At 56.4% G+C, this 17,318-nt stretch overlaps 2 protein-coding genes across 7 annotated transcripts; both read right to left on the reverse strand.

Moving 5' to 3' along the window:
- Nucleotides 1-38: 38 nt before the first annotated feature.
- Nucleotides 39-4,145, reverse strand: BRF2 (BRF2 general transcription factor IIIB subunit). Of its 2 annotated transcripts, none has more exons than XM_088068254.1 (4): nt 3,981-4,145; nt 3,445-3,504; nt 1,800-2,121; nt 39-1,332 (listed from the first exon to the last, which is right to left on the reverse strand). In XM_088068254.1, exons 1-4 carry the CDS (start codon nt 4,132-4,134, stop codon nt 279-281), a joined length of 1,590 nt encoding a protein of 529 aa, XP_087924380.1. In that variant the 5' UTR covers nt 4,135-4,145; the 3' UTR covers nt 39-278. The 2 variants fall into 2 exon arrangements, with proteins under 2 accessions (XP_087924380.1, XP_087924379.1); XM_088068253.1 differs by having other exon boundaries at nt 39-1,335.
- A 748-nt stretch (nt 4,146-4,893) lies between these two features.
- RAB11FIP1 (RAB11 family interacting protein 1) lies at nt 4,894-17,157 on the reverse strand. Of its 5 annotated transcripts, none has more exons than XM_088068421.1 (7): nt 15,566-15,671; nt 15,246-15,357; nt 13,523-13,965; nt 12,543-13,341; nt 9,436-11,682; nt 8,302-8,407; nt 4,894-7,439 (listed from the first exon to the last, which is right to left on the reverse strand). In XM_088068421.1, exons 3-7 carry the CDS (start codon nt 13,890-13,892, stop codon nt 7,221-7,223), a joined length of 3,741 nt encoding a protein of 1,246 aa, XP_087924547.1. In that variant the 5' UTR covers nt 13,893-13,965; nt 15,246-15,357; nt 15,566-15,671; the 3' UTR covers nt 4,894-7,220. The 5 variants fall into 5 exon arrangements, with proteins under 5 accessions (XP_087924547.1, XP_087924548.1, XP_087924545.1 ...); XM_088068422.1 differs by having other exon boundaries at nt 15,246-15,353; nt 15,566-15,596; XM_088068419.1 differs by lacking the exons at nt 15,246-15,357; nt 15,566-15,671 and adding an exon at nt 16,753-17,157.
- Between the last annotated feature and the right edge of the window lie 161 nt (nt 17,158-17,318).

Consider the following 17,318-nt stretch of genomic DNA (forward strand, 5'->3'; position numbering starts at 1 on the left):
ATTCTGCTGAAGAATGAGAAATCCAAGGTGAGGCTACCCCTGGAAAAACTGGCACTTGCACTTTTATTTATTTTTAACAGAAACGTAATGTGACCTGAAGCAGTGACTCCCTAAAAACCCCATTTTGGTCCAGCACATTAAGGAGGACCCAGGCTGCTCCCTCCCCACAGCCTCATTCCCTGGGTGCCTGTCTCTGCAGCACAATCACTCTGTCCCTGCTGGGCTTCACACTTTTGGTCCCCAAACTGTCCCTGGCAGCACCGTCCTCTGGGCCACCATCACAGCCAGGCCTTGGCCTTCCTGAAGGCGCGGATCTCGTCGGGGCTGCGCAGGTACTGCTCGATCTCGCTGTCCGAGATGGGCTCGTCGCCCGTGAGGGCCGAGGCCGGGGCGCTCGGAGCCGCCGGGCGCAGCCTCTTCCTCGGGTGGATGAGGCAGGGTGGGAGCAGCGGCCTCAGGGTGCCCCCACGCCGGGGCTTCCCTGCCGAGGGACAGCCCTGCTCCTGTGCCACTGGAGGAGAGCCCTGGCCTGGGGAATCCTGGCCTGAGGAGTCCTTATCTGGGGAGTCTTTATCCAAGGAGCCCGCAGGATCCGGAACTGGGGAATCCTTATCTGGGGAGTCCTTATCCAGGGAGCCCCCAGGATCCGGAACTGGGGAATCCTTATCCAGGGAGCCCACAGGATCCTGAACTGGGGAATCCTTATCTGGGGAGTCCTTATCCGAGGAGCCCACAGGATCCTGGCCTGGGGAATCCTTATCCAGGGAGCCCACAGGATCCTGGCCTGGAGAGTCCTTATCCGGGGAGCCCACAGGATCCTGGCCTGGGGAATCCTGGCCTGAGGAATCCTTATCCAAGGAGCCCCCAGGATCCTGGCCTGGGGAGCCCCGGCCCGGGGCCGTGTCCTGCTGCTCCTCCCCGTCCTGCTGGCTGAAGGCGTTTTTCAGCAGGAACACGCGGTGCTGCAGCAGGTCCCCGATGTGCTTCACCACCATTTTCTTGTCCAGGTCAAAGCCGCGCAGCCAGGAGAGCTGGGAGGCCATTCCCTGCAGGATCTCCAGCAGCTCCTTCAGCCTGAGGTGGGCCGGGGGCGGCAGATCCACCCCGGCCAGGCGGCAGAACCGCGCCAAGGGGCACGAGAGGCGCGGGCTGGGCCGCAGCGACTGCCAGGCCAGGAACGCCGCAGCCGTGACGATGGGCACGGGGTGCCGGCCCGTCACCAGCCACGTCTCGCTGGCCAGCTCCACAATGGCCATGGTCCGGGCCAGCAGCTTCTCTTTGTCCTCCAGGAACGGCACGGGGACGTTGGCCGAGGGCTGGAGCAGCCGGAAGCTGCTGGAGCAAAGAGGCCACGGTCAGGGGGAGCCTTGGGGACAAACACACCCTGCTCTCCCCACAGCTGCTGATCATGGCCAGCAGGAGGAATTGCTTCATGGAAAGGCCTCCCAGGCACTGGAATCGCTGCCAGGGAGGTGGTGGAGTCCCCATCCCTGGAGCTGGCACTCAGTGCTCTGGGCATCGGGCACAGCTTGGACTCCATGGCCCCAGGGATCTTTTCCAGCCTCAGTGACTCTGGGATTCTGGTTCCTCCCTGAGCACCTCTCTGCCCTCTCCAGACTGCGGAGAACGGGGCAGGGTGACAAGCACAGCCCAGCTGTAACAAGGGAGGGACAAAAGCCAGGCCAGCCTGAGCACACACATCTACATCACAGCTCAGCCCTGCCCAGGGCCACATCCCCGCCTCTCCACCCAGCCAGGGCAAACAAGGGCTGCCCCAGGGCTGGAAGGGATCCCATCACCTGTTGAGGTGCGTGGTCACCAGGTCTGCCAGGCTCAGGGCGGGCACCGAGAGCCCCAGCTCCTTCTGCAGGCTCAGGTAGACGCTGGCGAACAGGTCCTGCCTGGCGTACAGGAGGGAGCAGATGGTGCCCATGGTCAGGGGCCAGTTGTGCTGGCGGCACGTCACGAACACGCAGCAGCCCCCCAGCAGCTCCTTCTTCTCCAGGCTGACCAGGTGGAAGGCAGGGAGCTGCAGAGCCCTCTGGAAGTAGGACACGGCCGTTTCCTCAAACACCGCCGGGAGCTGCAGCACCTTGCAGAGGTCCTGGACCCGCCGGATCCCTGCGGGAAGAGGCCACCCTCACACACGGGGTCAAGGAACTTCTCCTGAGAACCCCAGCAGGCAGCATCCACCTGGCCTGGGCACAGCCAGCCCCACAGCTGGCACTGAAACACCTCCCAGCCCCACAGCTGGCACTGAAACACCTCCCAGCCCCACACACGGCACTGAAACACCTCCCAGCCCCACACACGGCACTGAAACACCTCCCAGCCCCACACACGGCACTGAAACACCTCCCAGCCCCACACACGGCACTGAAACACCTCCCAGCCCCACACACGGCACTGAAACACCTCCCAGCCCCACACACGGCACTGAAACACCTCCCAGCCCCACAGCTGGCACTGAAACACCTCCCAGCCCCACACACGGCACTGAAACACCTCCCAGCCCCACACACGGCACTGAAACACCTCCCAGCCCCACAGCTGGCACTGAAACACCTCCCAGCCCCACACACGGCACTGAAACACCTCCCAGCCCCACACACGGCACTGAAACACCTCCCAGCCCCACACACGGCACTGAAACACCTCCCAGCCCCACACACGGCACTGAAACACCTCCCAGCCCCACACACGGCACTGAAACACCTCCCAGCCCCACACACGGCACTGAAACACCTCCCAGCCCCACACACGGCACTGAAACACCTCCCAGCCCCACACACGGCACTGAAACACCTCCCAGCCCCACACACGGCACTGAAACACCTCCCAGCCCCACAGCTGGCACTGAAACACCTCCCAGCCCCACACACGGCACTGAAACACCTCCCAGCCCCACACACGGCACTGAAACACCTCCCAGCCCCACACACGGCACTGAAACACCTCCCAGCCCCACAGCTGGCACTGAAACACCTCCCAGCCCCACACACGGCACTGAAACACCTCCCAGCCCCACACACGGCACTGAAACACCTCCCAGCCCCACACATGGCACTGAAACACCTCCCAGCCCCACACAGGGCACTGAAACACCTCCCAGCCCCACAGCTGGCACTGAAACACCTCCCAGCCCCACACACGGCACTGAAACACCTCCCAGCCCCACACACGGCACTGAAACACCTCCCAGCCCCACACACGGCACTGAAACACCTCCCAGCCCCACACACGGCACTGAAACACCTCCCAGCCCCACACACGGCACTGAAACACCTCCCAGCCCCTCAGGGCAGGGGAGGCTCCGGCTGGATCCAGCACCGAGTGCCCTCCCCGGGCCCCAAGGAGCTTCTGAGGCTTTTCCAGCCCCAGAACCAGGTCAGACAGAGCGAGGCAGCAGCCAGGGAGGATCAGCTCGGTGGGAACTGCTCTTACCTCGCTGCAGGCAGCGGCTCAGCTGCTCCTTCTGGCCGGTGCTCTGGGAATAGGCGACCTCTGGAAAACAGGGTTGGATCAGTCAGTCCTGCAGGGAATTCTGCGGCAACCGGAGAATTCAATCAATTCCTCCAACAATCAGAGCTGCTGGAGGGCACTGATCTCCTCTGAGTCAAGGATTTCCTACAGACAGAGCCAGGCAACAGCCTCGAGGCTGCTCCGCTGCACTTAAAGCTCTCCTAAGAGATTTAAACGAAATTTGAACAATCTCTTTTAACAATAAGAGATTTCACAGTTTAAACTTGAAGCTCATCCCGGCTCCCAGCCCAGACCCTGGCAGGGAAGGGCCGCAAGTGCTGCCCTGTGATGGGAAATGGGGCTGGGGGACGGAGGGAGGCCTGAGCCGACCCGGCGGGCACAGCGCGGACCGGGCGGGCACAGCCACAGCTCGGGGAGCGCTGCGCTCCCCGGACCGACTCGGAGAGCCCGAACGGCCTGTTCCGCAGCGCCCCTCGCTCCCGGTGCCGGGGCCGCACCCCGCAGATGCTCCTCGTCGGTGTAGGTGGTGGTGAGGAGCCCCTCGGACAGGACGCAGCCGCAGGCGGCGCAGACCAGCTGCTGCTGCGCGTAGTGCGCGTCCTCCACCAGGGACCCCGAGCCGCACTCGGGGCAGCGGCCCCGCGCCGCCATCGTCCCTCAGCACTGGGGGAGCGCCGGGGCGGTGCACCTCCAACAGCCAATAGCGGCACAGCCCGGCCCGAGCCAACCAATAGCGGCACAGCCCGGCCCGAGCCAACCAATAGCGGCACAGCCCGGCCCGAGCCAGCCAATAGCGGCACAGCCCGGCCCGAGCCAACCAATAGCGGCACAGCCCGGCCCGAGCCAACCAATAGCGGCACAGCCCGGCCCGAGCCAGCCAATAGTGGTACAGCCCTGCCCAAGCCAGCCAATAAGCGGCACAGCCCGACCAGAGCCAGCCAATAGCGGAGCCGCCCGCGGTCCGTCCCGACGCCCGTCCGGCCGATGCACCGTCCGTGCACTCTGCGTTCCGGCCCCGCCGGGGATGCCCAGGGGAGGCGGCGGCGGCGCCGGGAGCTGCGGAGGGAGCGGGACCGAGGGGACAACGCGTCCTCCTCGGCGTGGAACCGCACATCACCCCGGCTCGGAGGCCCCGGGCCCATCGCTGCGGAGGATCAGGGCGATATCCGCGCTCGGCAGCCTCCAGGGAGCAGCGCCGGGGCCCTGGAGCGCTGCGGGCCCGGGGTCTCTCCCCCGGTCACGGGCAGGTTCCCGCACCCCCTGAGTTGTTCAGCAGGAAATTCCCGCAGGGATGACACCAGCCCCAAACACCTGGAGGATGAGCGGGGCACAAGGAGGGGACGAGGCCCTTTGGAAACTGCTCTTTCAGAACAGACACAGTGATCACAACACCGGCTTTAAGGTGTTTTTATTTTAGTGTTCCATAAAAGCAAAAGCTGTTTAAAAACAAACAGTAACCCTGGGCTAAAAGCAGAGAGTAAAAACAGGGAACATGCACTCAGATCCTTCAATAATAAAACAATACATTTGATTCTTAAGGCCCTTGAGGATGTAAAATGCCAGTCCCCTCACACCAGAGGAAGGCTTTAACGAGTATTGCCAATAAAATGGAGTTATGAGGGTGGGGTGATGCTTTTGGGGCTGAGGAAGGCGAGGATGAGGATGCCCCAGCGCAGCCACCCAGGGCACAAAAAGGCTGCCAGGGGAGCCTACTCCAAGTTTTAAGGCTTTATCTCTGCTAATATTGTTTATTGCTTTGGTTCTGTGCAGGTCACTCTTCCCAGCGGAAGACAGTCTAAAATGCAAGTTTATCAGAGAGGTGTGGGATCCTCTGTCCAGAGATCCACAGAGGCACGAGGAGGAAACAATCAATCCTTCATCTTCCTCGCTCGAGAAGGCACAAGAGGCAGCAGCAGCACCCAGAATCAAACCAGCACCTCCACCAAGGCCACCTTCAGAGCCTTCGTTCAGAGCAGAGGGGACAGGAGAGGAGAGAGAAGGCCCTCGCTGCTCAAGTAACACTAAAATGAGATAAAAGTACCTGAAGTCTTGCAAGACTCTCAGCTCCTAAGGCTTGTTTGAGGTCAGGCTGCCCATGAGATACAGCTCTGCCAGGAAAGTTCCAGACTTTGGTAGCAGCAATAGGTCAGAATAAAAATGTTATTAACAGAGTTTCTTGGATTTTTTCTAATAAATGTTTACATCTCTGTGCAAATAAATTAAGCTGCTCCTCCCTAAAGAAATACAGTATTTGAGATCTCCAGTAGTTTCCAGTGGTTTATGACAATTGTAAGCAGACTGCTCACAGGTGAGAGTCCATCCAGCCACTCCAGTCCCTCAATAAAGTGCTTTGCTGTAGAAAAACCGAGTTAGGAACTCACCCCTGAGCCAGGAGTGACCCAAAACCCCAACAGTTTCCAAAGGTAGGAGTGTTTATTTCCAAAGAATTAAGGCTGGAAAGTTTTAAGCTTTGGTCCTTATGAAGCTTTGGTCCTTTGCTTCCTGCTCTTTCCAACTTCCCTCTAAGCCTTTTACGGACTCTGTCTACCCTGGTAAATCCCAGAGGTGCAGAAAGGCGTCTGATTGTTTTGATCTTTGCCAAGAGCTCACCAAAATAAAGCCCCCTGTAGTTTCCAGTGGGGGCAGCTGTGGTGGCAGCTCAGCAGCAGTGAGCTGTTCCTGCTGGCTGACGATGGGGAGAACATCCCTGCAGCCACCCAGACACCCAGGGAGCTCTGCAGTGCCCAGCAGCCCTCAGCTACACTGCGAGCAGCAAGGAACCAGAGCAGGTGGGAGCCCCAGCACTCCCTCCCCTCTCTGGAGTGACAGGAAAAAGCACTGCAAGACTGATCACCTTGCAGGGCCCTTCAAGGTGAGCCCCAGCTCCAAAACACAAAGTACTTCTGTTTCCTGAATGCAGGGTAAAAAGGAAATGGTCACAGAACTCACAAAGATGTGAGAGCCAGCCCTGCTCCAGAGCACGGGGCAAAGCCAGGGGAGCCTCTGCCTCCTCTGAACAACCTCCAGAGCAGAAATTTTAAGACACTAAGAGAACAACTTCTGATTTAAAATGTACCTTTGGCCCAAACTGATTGATTCCATTCCTATGGTAGAAACGTCCTGTGAACCTCAATGTCTCCTCCTAAAAACCTGTAAACTTTCCCTTGAAGGACTCTTGGGAATATCCACATGGGGAGATGAACTGAGATTTGGTCAACTTATGGTCAACTTTCAATTAATTCCTTTAAAATTACAGTCCAGGCCTGAAGCTGGGACATCTTTGGGCTTCTCCAGTGTAGCTAATTATTATTTTAAAAACAATCAAATCCTCGAGCTCTACTGTACAAGGATTTATATTGCACTACAACTTCAGATGTGGAAAGAAAAGTAACTGATCTATCAAAGCTGCTACAAAACAAAACCATTTAAAAAAATCTTCCTAAAGGATCATCAGCGCCTTGCTGGGAAGCAAAACACATCAAAAACCCTCCTCCTTCCCATCTCAACTAGCCTTTGGATTAATGCCTGATCTTCCCAAAGAATGGGAAGAAAACAAAAAATAAATATGATAAGGCGAGTTCATTACAACACCTGATGGAACTATTAATCACTCCAAGAGTTGCTCAAGGCAGAAACAGGAAAAAGGTCATTTTGTGTGAGCAGCACAACCGGCACCACCAGCTCCTCACCCTCCTCTGGGGGAATTCAGTCCTTGCTCACCAACACCCCCAGACCCTTCACATCTTCCCAGCTTTTCTGTTGCCAGACATGGAAACACGGAGGATGTTTGGGGTTTCTTCCATGACTCTGACAAGCAGGTTGTCGATGTAGTCCTCGAGCTCCCGCACCTGGAGGTCCTTCCTGGTAATGGTATCCTTCTGTTTCAGCACCAGCTGGATCAGCTCATCGTGTGTCAGCTGAGCATAGGCATAGGCAGGGTCTGAGGGATCGTATTTCTTGGGGAGGGAGGGAAGGCAGGGTCAGAGCAGACACAGGACATTCCAAACCAGCAGCAGAACACACAGACCAGCACACTGACAGCTGCTGCTTAAACAAACCTGGTCAAGCTTACACTGGCTGCCTAAATGCAGACTGGTAAAGCCAAATTCGGGTTAAACAGCAAGAAATGCCCGCCCAGAGCTTTGCTGTTTCTTCCTATTTCTTTGGAAAGTCTGTTTTGAACCCTTAAACAGCATGAGAGGTACTGGGCAGCTTCTGCTGATTCCTGCTGCTTCCAGAACGCTGCCCAGGCAGGCTGTGTGAGCACAACAGGCTCCTGTGGGGCATCACACACAGTTTACGTGGAAGCAGAACACCACAACACCCACTGCAAGTTTTCAACCCCCTTGAAAGAGCAGTGTCAGTTTGAATCACTCAGCTCACACCAGGAGGCAGCACTGCTGTTATTTCAGTTCTAACTTCTCTATTTCCCCAAAAAAACCCTGTCAGGCAACAAGGGGAGCTGTGATTTTCCCTGCTGACCCAGGGATGCTCCCAGCCTTTGGGATCAACGTGGCAGGTAAGCTGTGCCTGAAGCCTGGAGATCTCTTTTGAGGCCAGGATTATGCTGAAAGCTCCTCTCAATCCCACTGCTGGTCCCAACTGCACGACTGTGCTCCAAGGAAGTGGTTGTGCCCAAGAACCTCCACAAAGCATGAGCCCCAGCTCTATTTTAGATCAGTTTGCAAGAAAATAAGCATTTAAGGACTGTTCCCTTGCTTGGGGGCAAAAGGAAGTTCATGTCCCAGCTACCTGGAATACACAAACTCTTTAATTAAATCAAAGCTTGGGCAGTGAAAGTGCCACTTCCCTCCATACCTTCACACTCATTTCCAGCAGCTTTTCATTCATGGTGCTGATGACATTCAGGTTCTTGCTCTGAGGCTTGTTTGCCATGGCATTCATTGGCTTCACAGGATGGAGTCTGCAACAGGAAAAAAAAGTTCCTGTTGTTTAGGCAGAAGATGTAACAGCAGCATGACACAGATCTTTAGACTAAGAACAAATACAGCAAGAAACTGGGGACGATTCCCTCCCTGCTCTATCTCCTGAGAGAAAAGAGATTCAGCTTCAGGAAGACAAGGTATTTCTAAGCCACAGGGGTTTAGTAAGTATTTTTCAGTTCTCTACTATCTTTATTGACTTAAGGCATTGGAGATAAAGGAGCAGCAGGAAGGGAAATACATCCTGTGTGTGTCATGGAAGAAAAGCCAGGTCAGGCTACACGAGGAGACAGAACACAGGGCAGCTACTCTGATCCCTCAGGAACTGGTATTTCAGCCTGACTTTCCTAATCAGAACATATTTGTGATCTTACAACATATCAAATACTTCTGCTGTCCTGAGACAAGTGTTAGGCTTTGTCCAGTCTGAACTGACACCACAAGCTGAGCAGGACTCACAGTACCAATTTTAACACAGGAAGAAAATTTTCCTTCTTTCAGCAAATGCTGGCCCAGAGGTGTCCTAGACCCCAGGCAGAGCTCTGCAGGTGAAGTCTTGAGAGCTGACAGGTCAGTGGCAGCAGTCCCACACAGCAGGAGCAGCCTGAGCTGCATCAGTTGTGATCCCTGAGGAGCTCAGTTCAGGCAGGGAATGAAGCATCCCCTTTCTCAGGGTGACCTTTCTCCCGTGTCTCACACACAGCTCAGTCCCAGGCCATTCTGCCAATGGGATGAAATGACTCCATTCCACCTGCACTGCCCCTGAGAGCTGTGATGAGCAGCTGCTCCCCTGGGCACCCTGAGGAGCTGCACAGATCCTCCTGGAGCCAGCAGCAACCCCACACTGGCTGACAGCACCCAAGCCCTGACAAATGCAGGTCCCAGAGGAAGCCAGGGCTGTGCGGTCCCGGTCAGATCCAGCAGCCAGAGGGACAGATCTGCACCCAGAGAGCAAAGCAAAGCTCACACCTGCACAGAGGTGCCTGCTGTGATCCCCACATGGTCTCACCTGTGCTTGGGAGACACGGTTTCACCACCCCATGGGGTTTGGTTAGGGAACGTTTCAGAGGGTGAAACCCGTGCCTGGAGAAGTTTCTTCTTGCCCGAATTTCCCGCTTTATCTGCGAAGCCCTCGGCTGTTGGCTTTTTCGGAGACTCTGCTCTACGACTTGGGGTGTCAGAGAGAAGGGAATGAGAGGAAGAGTGGGGCTGGCAAGGACTTGACAGGGAGGAAGAGAAAGCAGAAGGCTCAGAGAACTCACACTCTGCACGCTCCTCAACACCTGCACTCCTTTCCAGCTCTTGTTTCTCAAAATGACTGTCACATTCCCTGGAATGAGGTGTCACGCCTAAGCTTGAGTCAGCTCCCTGGACACAGACCCTGGGAGCACCCACTGCAGCAGGCAGCACAGCCAAACTCCCTGGCTGACAAGCACCAGGAATAGCTCCTCCTCCTCCCGGAGCAGCCAGGATCACCGGCTGCTCTCTTGGTTCTCCATGCAAAGGTGTCAAACCTCGGGGCTGCTCTCCAGTCCCTAAAACCCCTTTGTCCCCTGCAGTGACCCCACAGCTCTCCTGACAGTCCCCCAGCAGCTCGTCATCAGAGCCTCCCTCTGGGATCACTGGAAGACTGGCCAGTGCTGAGCCCCAGCCTCCGGGAGCAGCCATGAGAGACCTGACATTTGTGAGACTGACAGAGAAACCATCATCACCTTCCTTTCCTAAAGGCCTGTCACTGCTGTCACCCCTGGCTGTCACTGGAGGGGTGATGGTCTCCAAGGAGCCACCTTGAGGGAGGCACCCACGAACAGCTGAGGCTTCAGGGAGCCCTGGTGTGGATTTTACATCACCTGAAGCAGGAACATCACCCCTCAGCTCAGCCTGGGAAGTCGGTGGGGATTTCCTCAGCAGTACAGCTAGTCGTGGGGCTGGCTTTGGGGGGACAAGGATCTCGCTACCAGCCCTCCCTGAACCCCCTTCCTGCGGGGACACTGTGCAGGCTCTCAGGGTTGGCTGGACTTGAGAAAATGATTCATTTCCAGCAGGTGCCTGGGGCTCTAACATGGGCACACATCCTGCCCACTGCTTTCCAGTGCAGGGCTCCCTGAGCTGCTCCTCCCTGAGCTCGCTCTCAGGGAACGGTGCCTGGTCAGCCTCTGGCACGAGGCTGGCACTGGACTTGGAGAGAGACACAAAACCTTTGTGACCCTTGGTGCAGGGCTCAGTGCTCACACCAGTGACCTCCACAGCTGTTCCATCACTCTTCCAGGTGGGATGTGTGCTGTCCCCAGAGAGTTCTGTCGATGGGTCACCCCCTGCTCCCAGCTCATCCCCAAACCCTGCTCGCTCTCCTGCTGCCCCTGAAGCCATCTGTAACCTTCCCCTGGAGTCCAGGTGCTGCTCTCCACCTTCCTGCCCACCCAAACCCGCATCAGCTGGTGGAACACCCTGCCATCCCCCAAGGACAAAGGACACAGATCTCCCGTTGCCTGGCTCGCTGCTTTCCAAAGAATCCTCAGGCTGAAGCCGGGCAGAATCAGAGTGCAGCTCTGGAGCCAGCCCAGGGGGGGCAGGAGGGGAGTCAGACAAGGTGCTGAGAGGATCTGGCACAGCTGTGACATCACTGGTTACAGCCACTTCCACAGAGCCCCCTGAAGCACCACGGGCAGGGTGTCCTGCAGAGGAACAGTCCTCACCACCAGAAAGGCAAGAAGGGGAAGAACCAGCAACAGCCTGGACACCTGGCACTGCCTGTTCCCCACGCTTGGACACGAAGGGATTGTTGCCATTGAAACGACAGTCAGAGGGGACAGAAGGTGTGGGTGGGCCAGAGAGACCCCGGGAAGCCCCCATGCCAGAGCCCCCAGGACCCTGGCCCCAGTCAGCAGCAAAAGGATTATTGACCCTAGCAGAGACCTGCCCAGCAAGAGGTGCTTTGGGAACGGAGGCTGCAGGGTGATGGGATGAAGGGAAACGGGCAACGCTGTTGGGATCCAGGGCTCTGGATGCCCTGTCCCATCCAGGAGTAAAGGGGTTCTTGTCATTCCAAAGCTCTGCAGTTAACGCAGGAGAAGTGAGAGAGGCAGGAGAACTAGTGATGTTTTCAGAGTCTGGCACTTGGACTGTCTGCCCCACTTTAGAAATGAAAGGATTATTTGCACTGCTGACACGGTGCACAGAGAGAAAAGCAGGGAGGGGGTCAGGTGCAAGAGTGGGAAGCGTGGCTTTGGGTTCCTCCTCTGGAGACAGGCCCAGTCTGCAAAAAGGGACAAAAAACTCGCATGTCACTTGCGGATGCAACACGAGGCAGGAACAGACAAGCTTGAGCAGCAGCCTCCATCAGCTCTGCCACTGGAGATGAGCTATACTTTAAAGAGACCTCAGAGAGGTCCGTGAGACCTGATATCCTTAACTGCACCTTTACCAAACACTGGGCTTATGTCAGAACTCTTCTGCTGCAGAGCTTGTTTTTGCTGCTTTAAGCACCCCAAGCAGGTTTATTAGTATGTAAAACACTGCACAGGCAAGAAACTTAAACTTGAGAAGCACTGAAAATGAGGAGTTAGGGACACACACAAAACACAGCCGTATTAGTAGGACACACCTAACCCCAAACACAATTTATATATATACACGTGTATGGAGGATAAAGGAGCAGAATTTCCGAAAAAGCCTTGTGTACAAATCCACACAACATCCCTCTGTGCTGCTGTGAACGATGCCAAAAGCAGAAGGGCTCCAAGGCCACCCTTTGGAAGACCACAGCCAAGTAGGGAAGAGGAAAGCAGAGATGTTAGAACAGGCATTCCAGACCCTGGGGAGGCTGCAGCCACACAGCTCAGACACAGTTAGTTTGTGCAAGAGATCCAGCAAGAAAAATCACCCCACAGGTGCCTGTGCTAGAGAACCCCTATTTCAGCATTGCTTACGAGGAGCATCCCTACATCCATCATTTTTCCTACTGAGGAAGAACTCGGGAGTTGTTATTTGCTGTCAAAGCACCCAACACCAGGTACCCACAGAGCAGCACCTGAGCCCAGGTGTGGCAGGACACAGCCTACTGCCACCTGCCACCACCACTGCCCATCCCAACTCCTGCCAGCAGCTGGGACTCACCTGGGTTTCACAGCTTTGGTCTTGGCTGGTGCAGCTTTCTCAGGTTTCCGTTCCTCCTCAAAAGGGCTGAGCAGCTGCTTGTTTGTGATGGCCTCCTCCACCTCTGCATGGTGAGCATCTCCTGACGGGCTCCCTCTGCCCAAATCTGCTGGGACTTCAGGGCATTTGGCCTCCTCTTCACTCTTCTCTTCTGGAATTGTATTTTCCTCACTCTGCAGGGTCCTGTCAGGAATAATCTCAGCATCGCCAGTCTTCACCATTTCCTTCTTCCCAGTGACCAGGGAGAGCAAGGCAGACTTTTTGTGGTCTGTTTTTTTTGTCTCTCTAACAGCCTCTATGCTTGGTGGAATGCTGGTGTCCAGGTGCTCCTCACTGCTGAGCAGTTTGTATGACGGCAAAGTCATGGATTTGAAAGTCTCCAAGGACGTGGACCCGGAGACAGCCTGACCAGGAGAGGTTCTTCCCATCTCTTCAGGTGATTTAGTGGGCCTGGAGGACAGGTTCTCCTCTGAAGCAAAGAGCTGTTTCCTCCTGAGGTTGTGAGGAGAGGGGGACGAGGCTGGAGTCTTGTCCTTGGTTGTGGTCTCTTCCATATAGACGTGACTGCCATTGATGCACAGACTAGACTTGGACACAGGATCGCTTTTGGATTTAAGGCCACTGAACAAAGAGAGCCCATCCTTTTTGGTGTGGTTAGAGATTCCTTGGCTTAGCTGCCTACTGTCCAAAAAGGCTGGTTTACGAGATTTAAACAATGGAGAAGGAGCTGGCTTCTCTTCCAACGCATTTTCAAAGGATCCTGGAAAAAAAAAAAAAAACAGAGAGAAATTCAAGATGCAAAAACAACCTTTTCTCTGACACTACTGACAGCATCAGTGCCAAGAGGGACTTTCCATGGATTTGTGCAGAAAGAAGAATTTAACCAGTGCTGTGAAAAGCGTAAGCAACCCTTTGGAGGAAGGTTTTGTGCCAATACTCACGTTCTGAGGCAGGAGAGGTCTCAGACTCCTCCTCATCCCACTGCGCCTGGAAGTCACTGGGTCGCAGCCGAACCCTCTGGGTGAGGGGCTGCTGAGTGGGCAGCACAGACATGGACTGGGACAGGGATGTCTTCTGCAGGCCAGGCTTGGAGAACAGCGCTTTGAACTTGGATTTCTTCTTCTCCTTCTCGACTGCCTCATCCTCGCTGTCGGCAGGGGAGTGGGAGGTGCTGGGGACGATCGCCGAAGCCGTGTCCGAGAGGCCGCTGCTCCTCTTGCCCTTGAGCTTGTCTTTGAGCTTCCCAAAGGGAGAGCGGGGCTTGTCCTTCATGGACAGATCAAACATGCTGGCTGTCATGTTACTCCTCATGAACTGGATATCCACCTCGATCTCCCCTCTCTCCTTTTCCTTCTTCCCTGGTTTGGAGCGAAGCTTGTACCACCTGCAGCAACCAGGAGATTTCTTTAACCACCGGTAATTGAGAACACAGAGGGTGCTTATGGCTGAAAAATCAAATCAGCCCACAGTGTAGGAAAAGAAAGCCTTTAATCTTATGGTGACGTCACAGTCAGGGCCCCAGGTGCCAAGGAAAACATTTCTTATCGTAAACAGAAAGTTATTAGTAAGATTTGGTTTAAAACCCAGATCAGGAAGGGTTAAAAAGAGGGAGAAAAAACAGAAACACAACACCACATTCCTGTATTACAGCTCAGCCACCCTCCTCTGCCCTTTCATCTCTCCTCCTGACACTGGCAGGGGCAACGGCTTTGAAGTGGAGCGGGAGCAGCAGCCCCAGAGCTGCACGCGTCCCACGCCCTCATACCTTTCATTCCAGCTTCTTAATTCCTCTTAAGCCAAGGAACCCCTAATCAACGCCAGAGAGCCAACCCCAGCCTTACAGACCCTGGGGGATTTCCACTCACCTCTCCAGGCTCGTGACTGGCACGCACCAGGAAGGGCATTGCTCAGACAGAGCCTTCTCCCTCCCCAAACGCAGCTCCCGAACATCGAGCTCTGTGTGGGGAGTGCCCAGGGCACCCCAAACCACCATCCCACCTCCCACACGCTCTCAGCCACCCCTCTGTGACACTCAAACCACATCTGAGCCAGCAAAGAGAATTATCAGCACTGCACACCAGTACGGTTTTGTTTGTTGATGGAACCACGGAATCCCCGACCCCACAGAACCCATAGGAAAGGCTGCCTGGAAACTGCTTTGTTTCTTCCTCCTCACCAGCTGGAATGGGAAAATAAAGGAAGCAAACAGAGCATGCAAATGTGCCCTGCCATCAAATTTGCACTTCAACCTCCAAAGGTATACTGGAAGGAACAAAAGAGAACAAAGGAAAAAGGAAAAAGGTGATTTGCTCCAGTGAAAATTCAAAACTAATGGGGATAACCGAAGGAGATGGATTCAGGAATCTGCTACAGACACTTCAGAGGGAAATGCAGAAGAAATTCTTCCTTCTGAGGGTGGTGAGGCCCTGATCCTGGAGAAGCTGTGTCTGTTCTGTCCCTTGAAGTGCTCAAGGCCAGGCTTGAACCAATGGTCACGTGGAATTTGTCCCTGCCCAGGGCAGGAGGTGGAACAAGATGGGTTTTAAGGTCCATTCTGGGATTCTAAATGAACACTTTACCCAGTCCCTGAGACTGCAGCAGCCCATGAAATCACAACCCCTTTGCCTTTAACATGAGCCAGCACTGGGCACTTTTGTTCCAAACCTGTGATTTCTAGGAGCATCCTGTGCTCGCAGGGCTTCGGTGCCACAAACGATCCCGTGTGTCCCGGGAGCCACAGGCAAACACCGTGTTCAGCAAAGGCAGCTCAGCCTGGCTGAAAGCAGCATCCCAAACCACAAAAAATCTCATTAATGGCATTTGTAGTGTTAGTGAGCACCTGTCAATCAATATGTATCTATTTTCCAAATAAAACTAGCCCTTTGTGGCTACACATCACCGTGGCAGCAAGAACAAAACAGACTTCACACAGGAAACCGAGTGCTGGAAACAACTGAAAATATGAGAAATTTCCCCAGGAGTACCAAAGCTGTATTTTTGTTTCCTCTCCCCCTCAATTTTCCTTTGCCCAGACACAAAGGAACGCGCCCGGGAGCCCGAGGCACCGGCCCTGAGCTCTGCTGACCGAGGGGCTCTGCAGTGTAAACACAGCAGCGTCTGACACAGCCTTAATGAACCCACGGCCTAATTAAGCCTTGACAAGCGGGACGGCTCCGTCTCAGGTGAGCCAGGGGAGGAAGGTGACTCACCAGCACATTACAAGGCTGCTGACTCCCAGTAAAACCCTCCCGGGAACCACCCCTGGGTTTCACCGTGCCCGTGTTTGTGTCCAAAGCAGCGAGTGTGACACAGAGCTGGCGCTGGCCCGGCTCGGAGTCCTGCTGACAGCAGCGGGGTCAGCCCATGGAACACGGAATTATCCACCCTGACACGCGGAAAGTGGTTATTAGGAAAAACAAATAAACGGCCGCTCGTTCCCTGCTGGAAGGAGGCAGCATTCAGAGGACATCGGGTTTCGGGGGTCAGGCTGGCTGTCTGCTCTGTACAGAGCCAGCACTCACACGGGAACGTTTAAAAATCAGACCCAAGGACCAGGCAGGACTGGCTGGAAAAGCTTTCCCCGGGCCCCCAGCCTCTTCCAGGGGAAGGCACATCCCAGCCATGGGCTCACCCGCTCCAGGACGGACCCTGCTCCCAGCGCTCACCCCGTGGGCACTTACGGGGCTCCAGGGGTCCCTGCGGGGAACAGGAGCCCCCAGCAGAACCCCCCCAGTGCTTTGGGACACAGGGTGACCCCCAGTCCTTTGGGACACACGGATTCCCTGGGGGCACAGGGGTCTTCCAGCAGATCCACACGTGCCTGAGGTGCTCAGAGGTTTCCATGAGGAACGGGGACATCCCGTGGGGAGCTGGGGCTCCTCACAGCACTTCTCCCCTTGAAGAGCACCGAGGCACCCCTCAACCGCCTCCCCAGCCCCCGCGGGGCACAGAAACCCCCTCATCACCCTCCGTGGGGCACACGGGTCCCTTCCAAACCTCTCCTGGCCCCCGTGGGGCTGAGAGATCTCCCGCAAAACCTTCAAAACGCGGAGGTGCCTCTCCATGCCTGTCCCCGGTTCGGCGGGACGCGGGAGCCCTGGGGTCCCTCCCGTGAGGGTGTCCGGACCGCGCTCCGCGGCCCCGGGGGTCACAGAGCTCCCCCCGCCCGCACCTGCTGTGCCGCCGGCCGCCGTCGTCCCTCAGCGCCGCCAGCTCCACCTCGGCGCGGCCCAGGAACTTGTCGGCTCCGGCCAGGGCTCGGTGCAGCACCGTGAGGCGCAGGGCGGCGGGCCGCGCCGGCAGCTCGAACGTGGCCTCCTCCCGCCACAGCGGCTCGCCCCGGCACCGCTCGGCCACCGACGTGCGGAACTTGTCGCGGCCCAGCGCCATCACCGCGTACGCGTCGCTGCCGCCCGCCGCCGCCTTGGAGCGCAGCCCCCGCGCCCGCAGCACCGTCACCCGTACGTGGGTGGGCGCCCAGCCCGCGGCCGCCATGGCAGCGAGGGCAGCGGCGGGGCCGGGAGCGGGAACGGGAACGGGAGAGGGGCCGGGAACGGGAGCGGGAGCGGAGCGGGCCCCGAAGGGCGGCGGCAGCGGCTGCTGAGCCCCGCCCCTCTCGCGAGAGCGCGGAAAGGGCGGGGCCTGAGAGGGGCGGGGCCTGGGCTGTGCAGGTGTGCACAGGTGTGTATGTACAGGTGTGTACAGGTGTGTACAGGTGTGTATGTACAGGTGTGTACA

The sequence above is a fragment of the Pseudopodoces humilis genome, chromosome 30, assembly GCF_049639895.1.
Source record: "Pseudopodoces humilis isolate 2021_Gansu_Grassland_sample_001 chromosome 30, ASM4963989v1, whole genome shotgun sequence".
NCBI lineage: Eukaryota > Metazoa > Chordata > Aves > Passeriformes > Paridae > Pseudopodoces > Pseudopodoces humilis.

Bases quoted from the DNA above. Each gene is read 5' to 3' on its own strand.
- BRF2 (XM_088068253.1), bottom strand. From the start codon at position 4,134: ATGGCGGCGCGGGGCCGCTGCCCCGAGTGCGGCTCGGGGTCCCTGGTG. The intron at 2,122-3,444 runs GTAAGAGCAGTT...CTCTTCCCGCAG, and splicing joins GAGCCGCTGCCTGCAGCGAG to GGATCCGGCGGGTCCAGGAC. The intron at 1,336-1,799 runs GTGATGGGATCC...TCTTTGCTCCAG, and splicing joins GTGACCACGCACCTCAACAG to CAGCTTCCGGCTGCTCCAGC.
- RAB11FIP1 (XM_088068419.1), bottom strand. From the start codon at position 17,075: ATGGCGGCCGCGGGCTGGGCGCCCACCCACGTACGGGTGACGGTGCTG. The intron at 13,966-16,752 runs GTGCGGGCGGGG...TGGTTGCTGCAG, and splicing joins GGCGGCCGGCGGCACAGCAG to GTGGTACAAGCTTCGCTCCA. The intron at 7,440-8,301 runs GTATGGAGGGAA...TCCCTCCCCAAG, and splicing joins TGCTGGAAATGAGTGTGAAG to AAATACGATCCCTCAGACCC.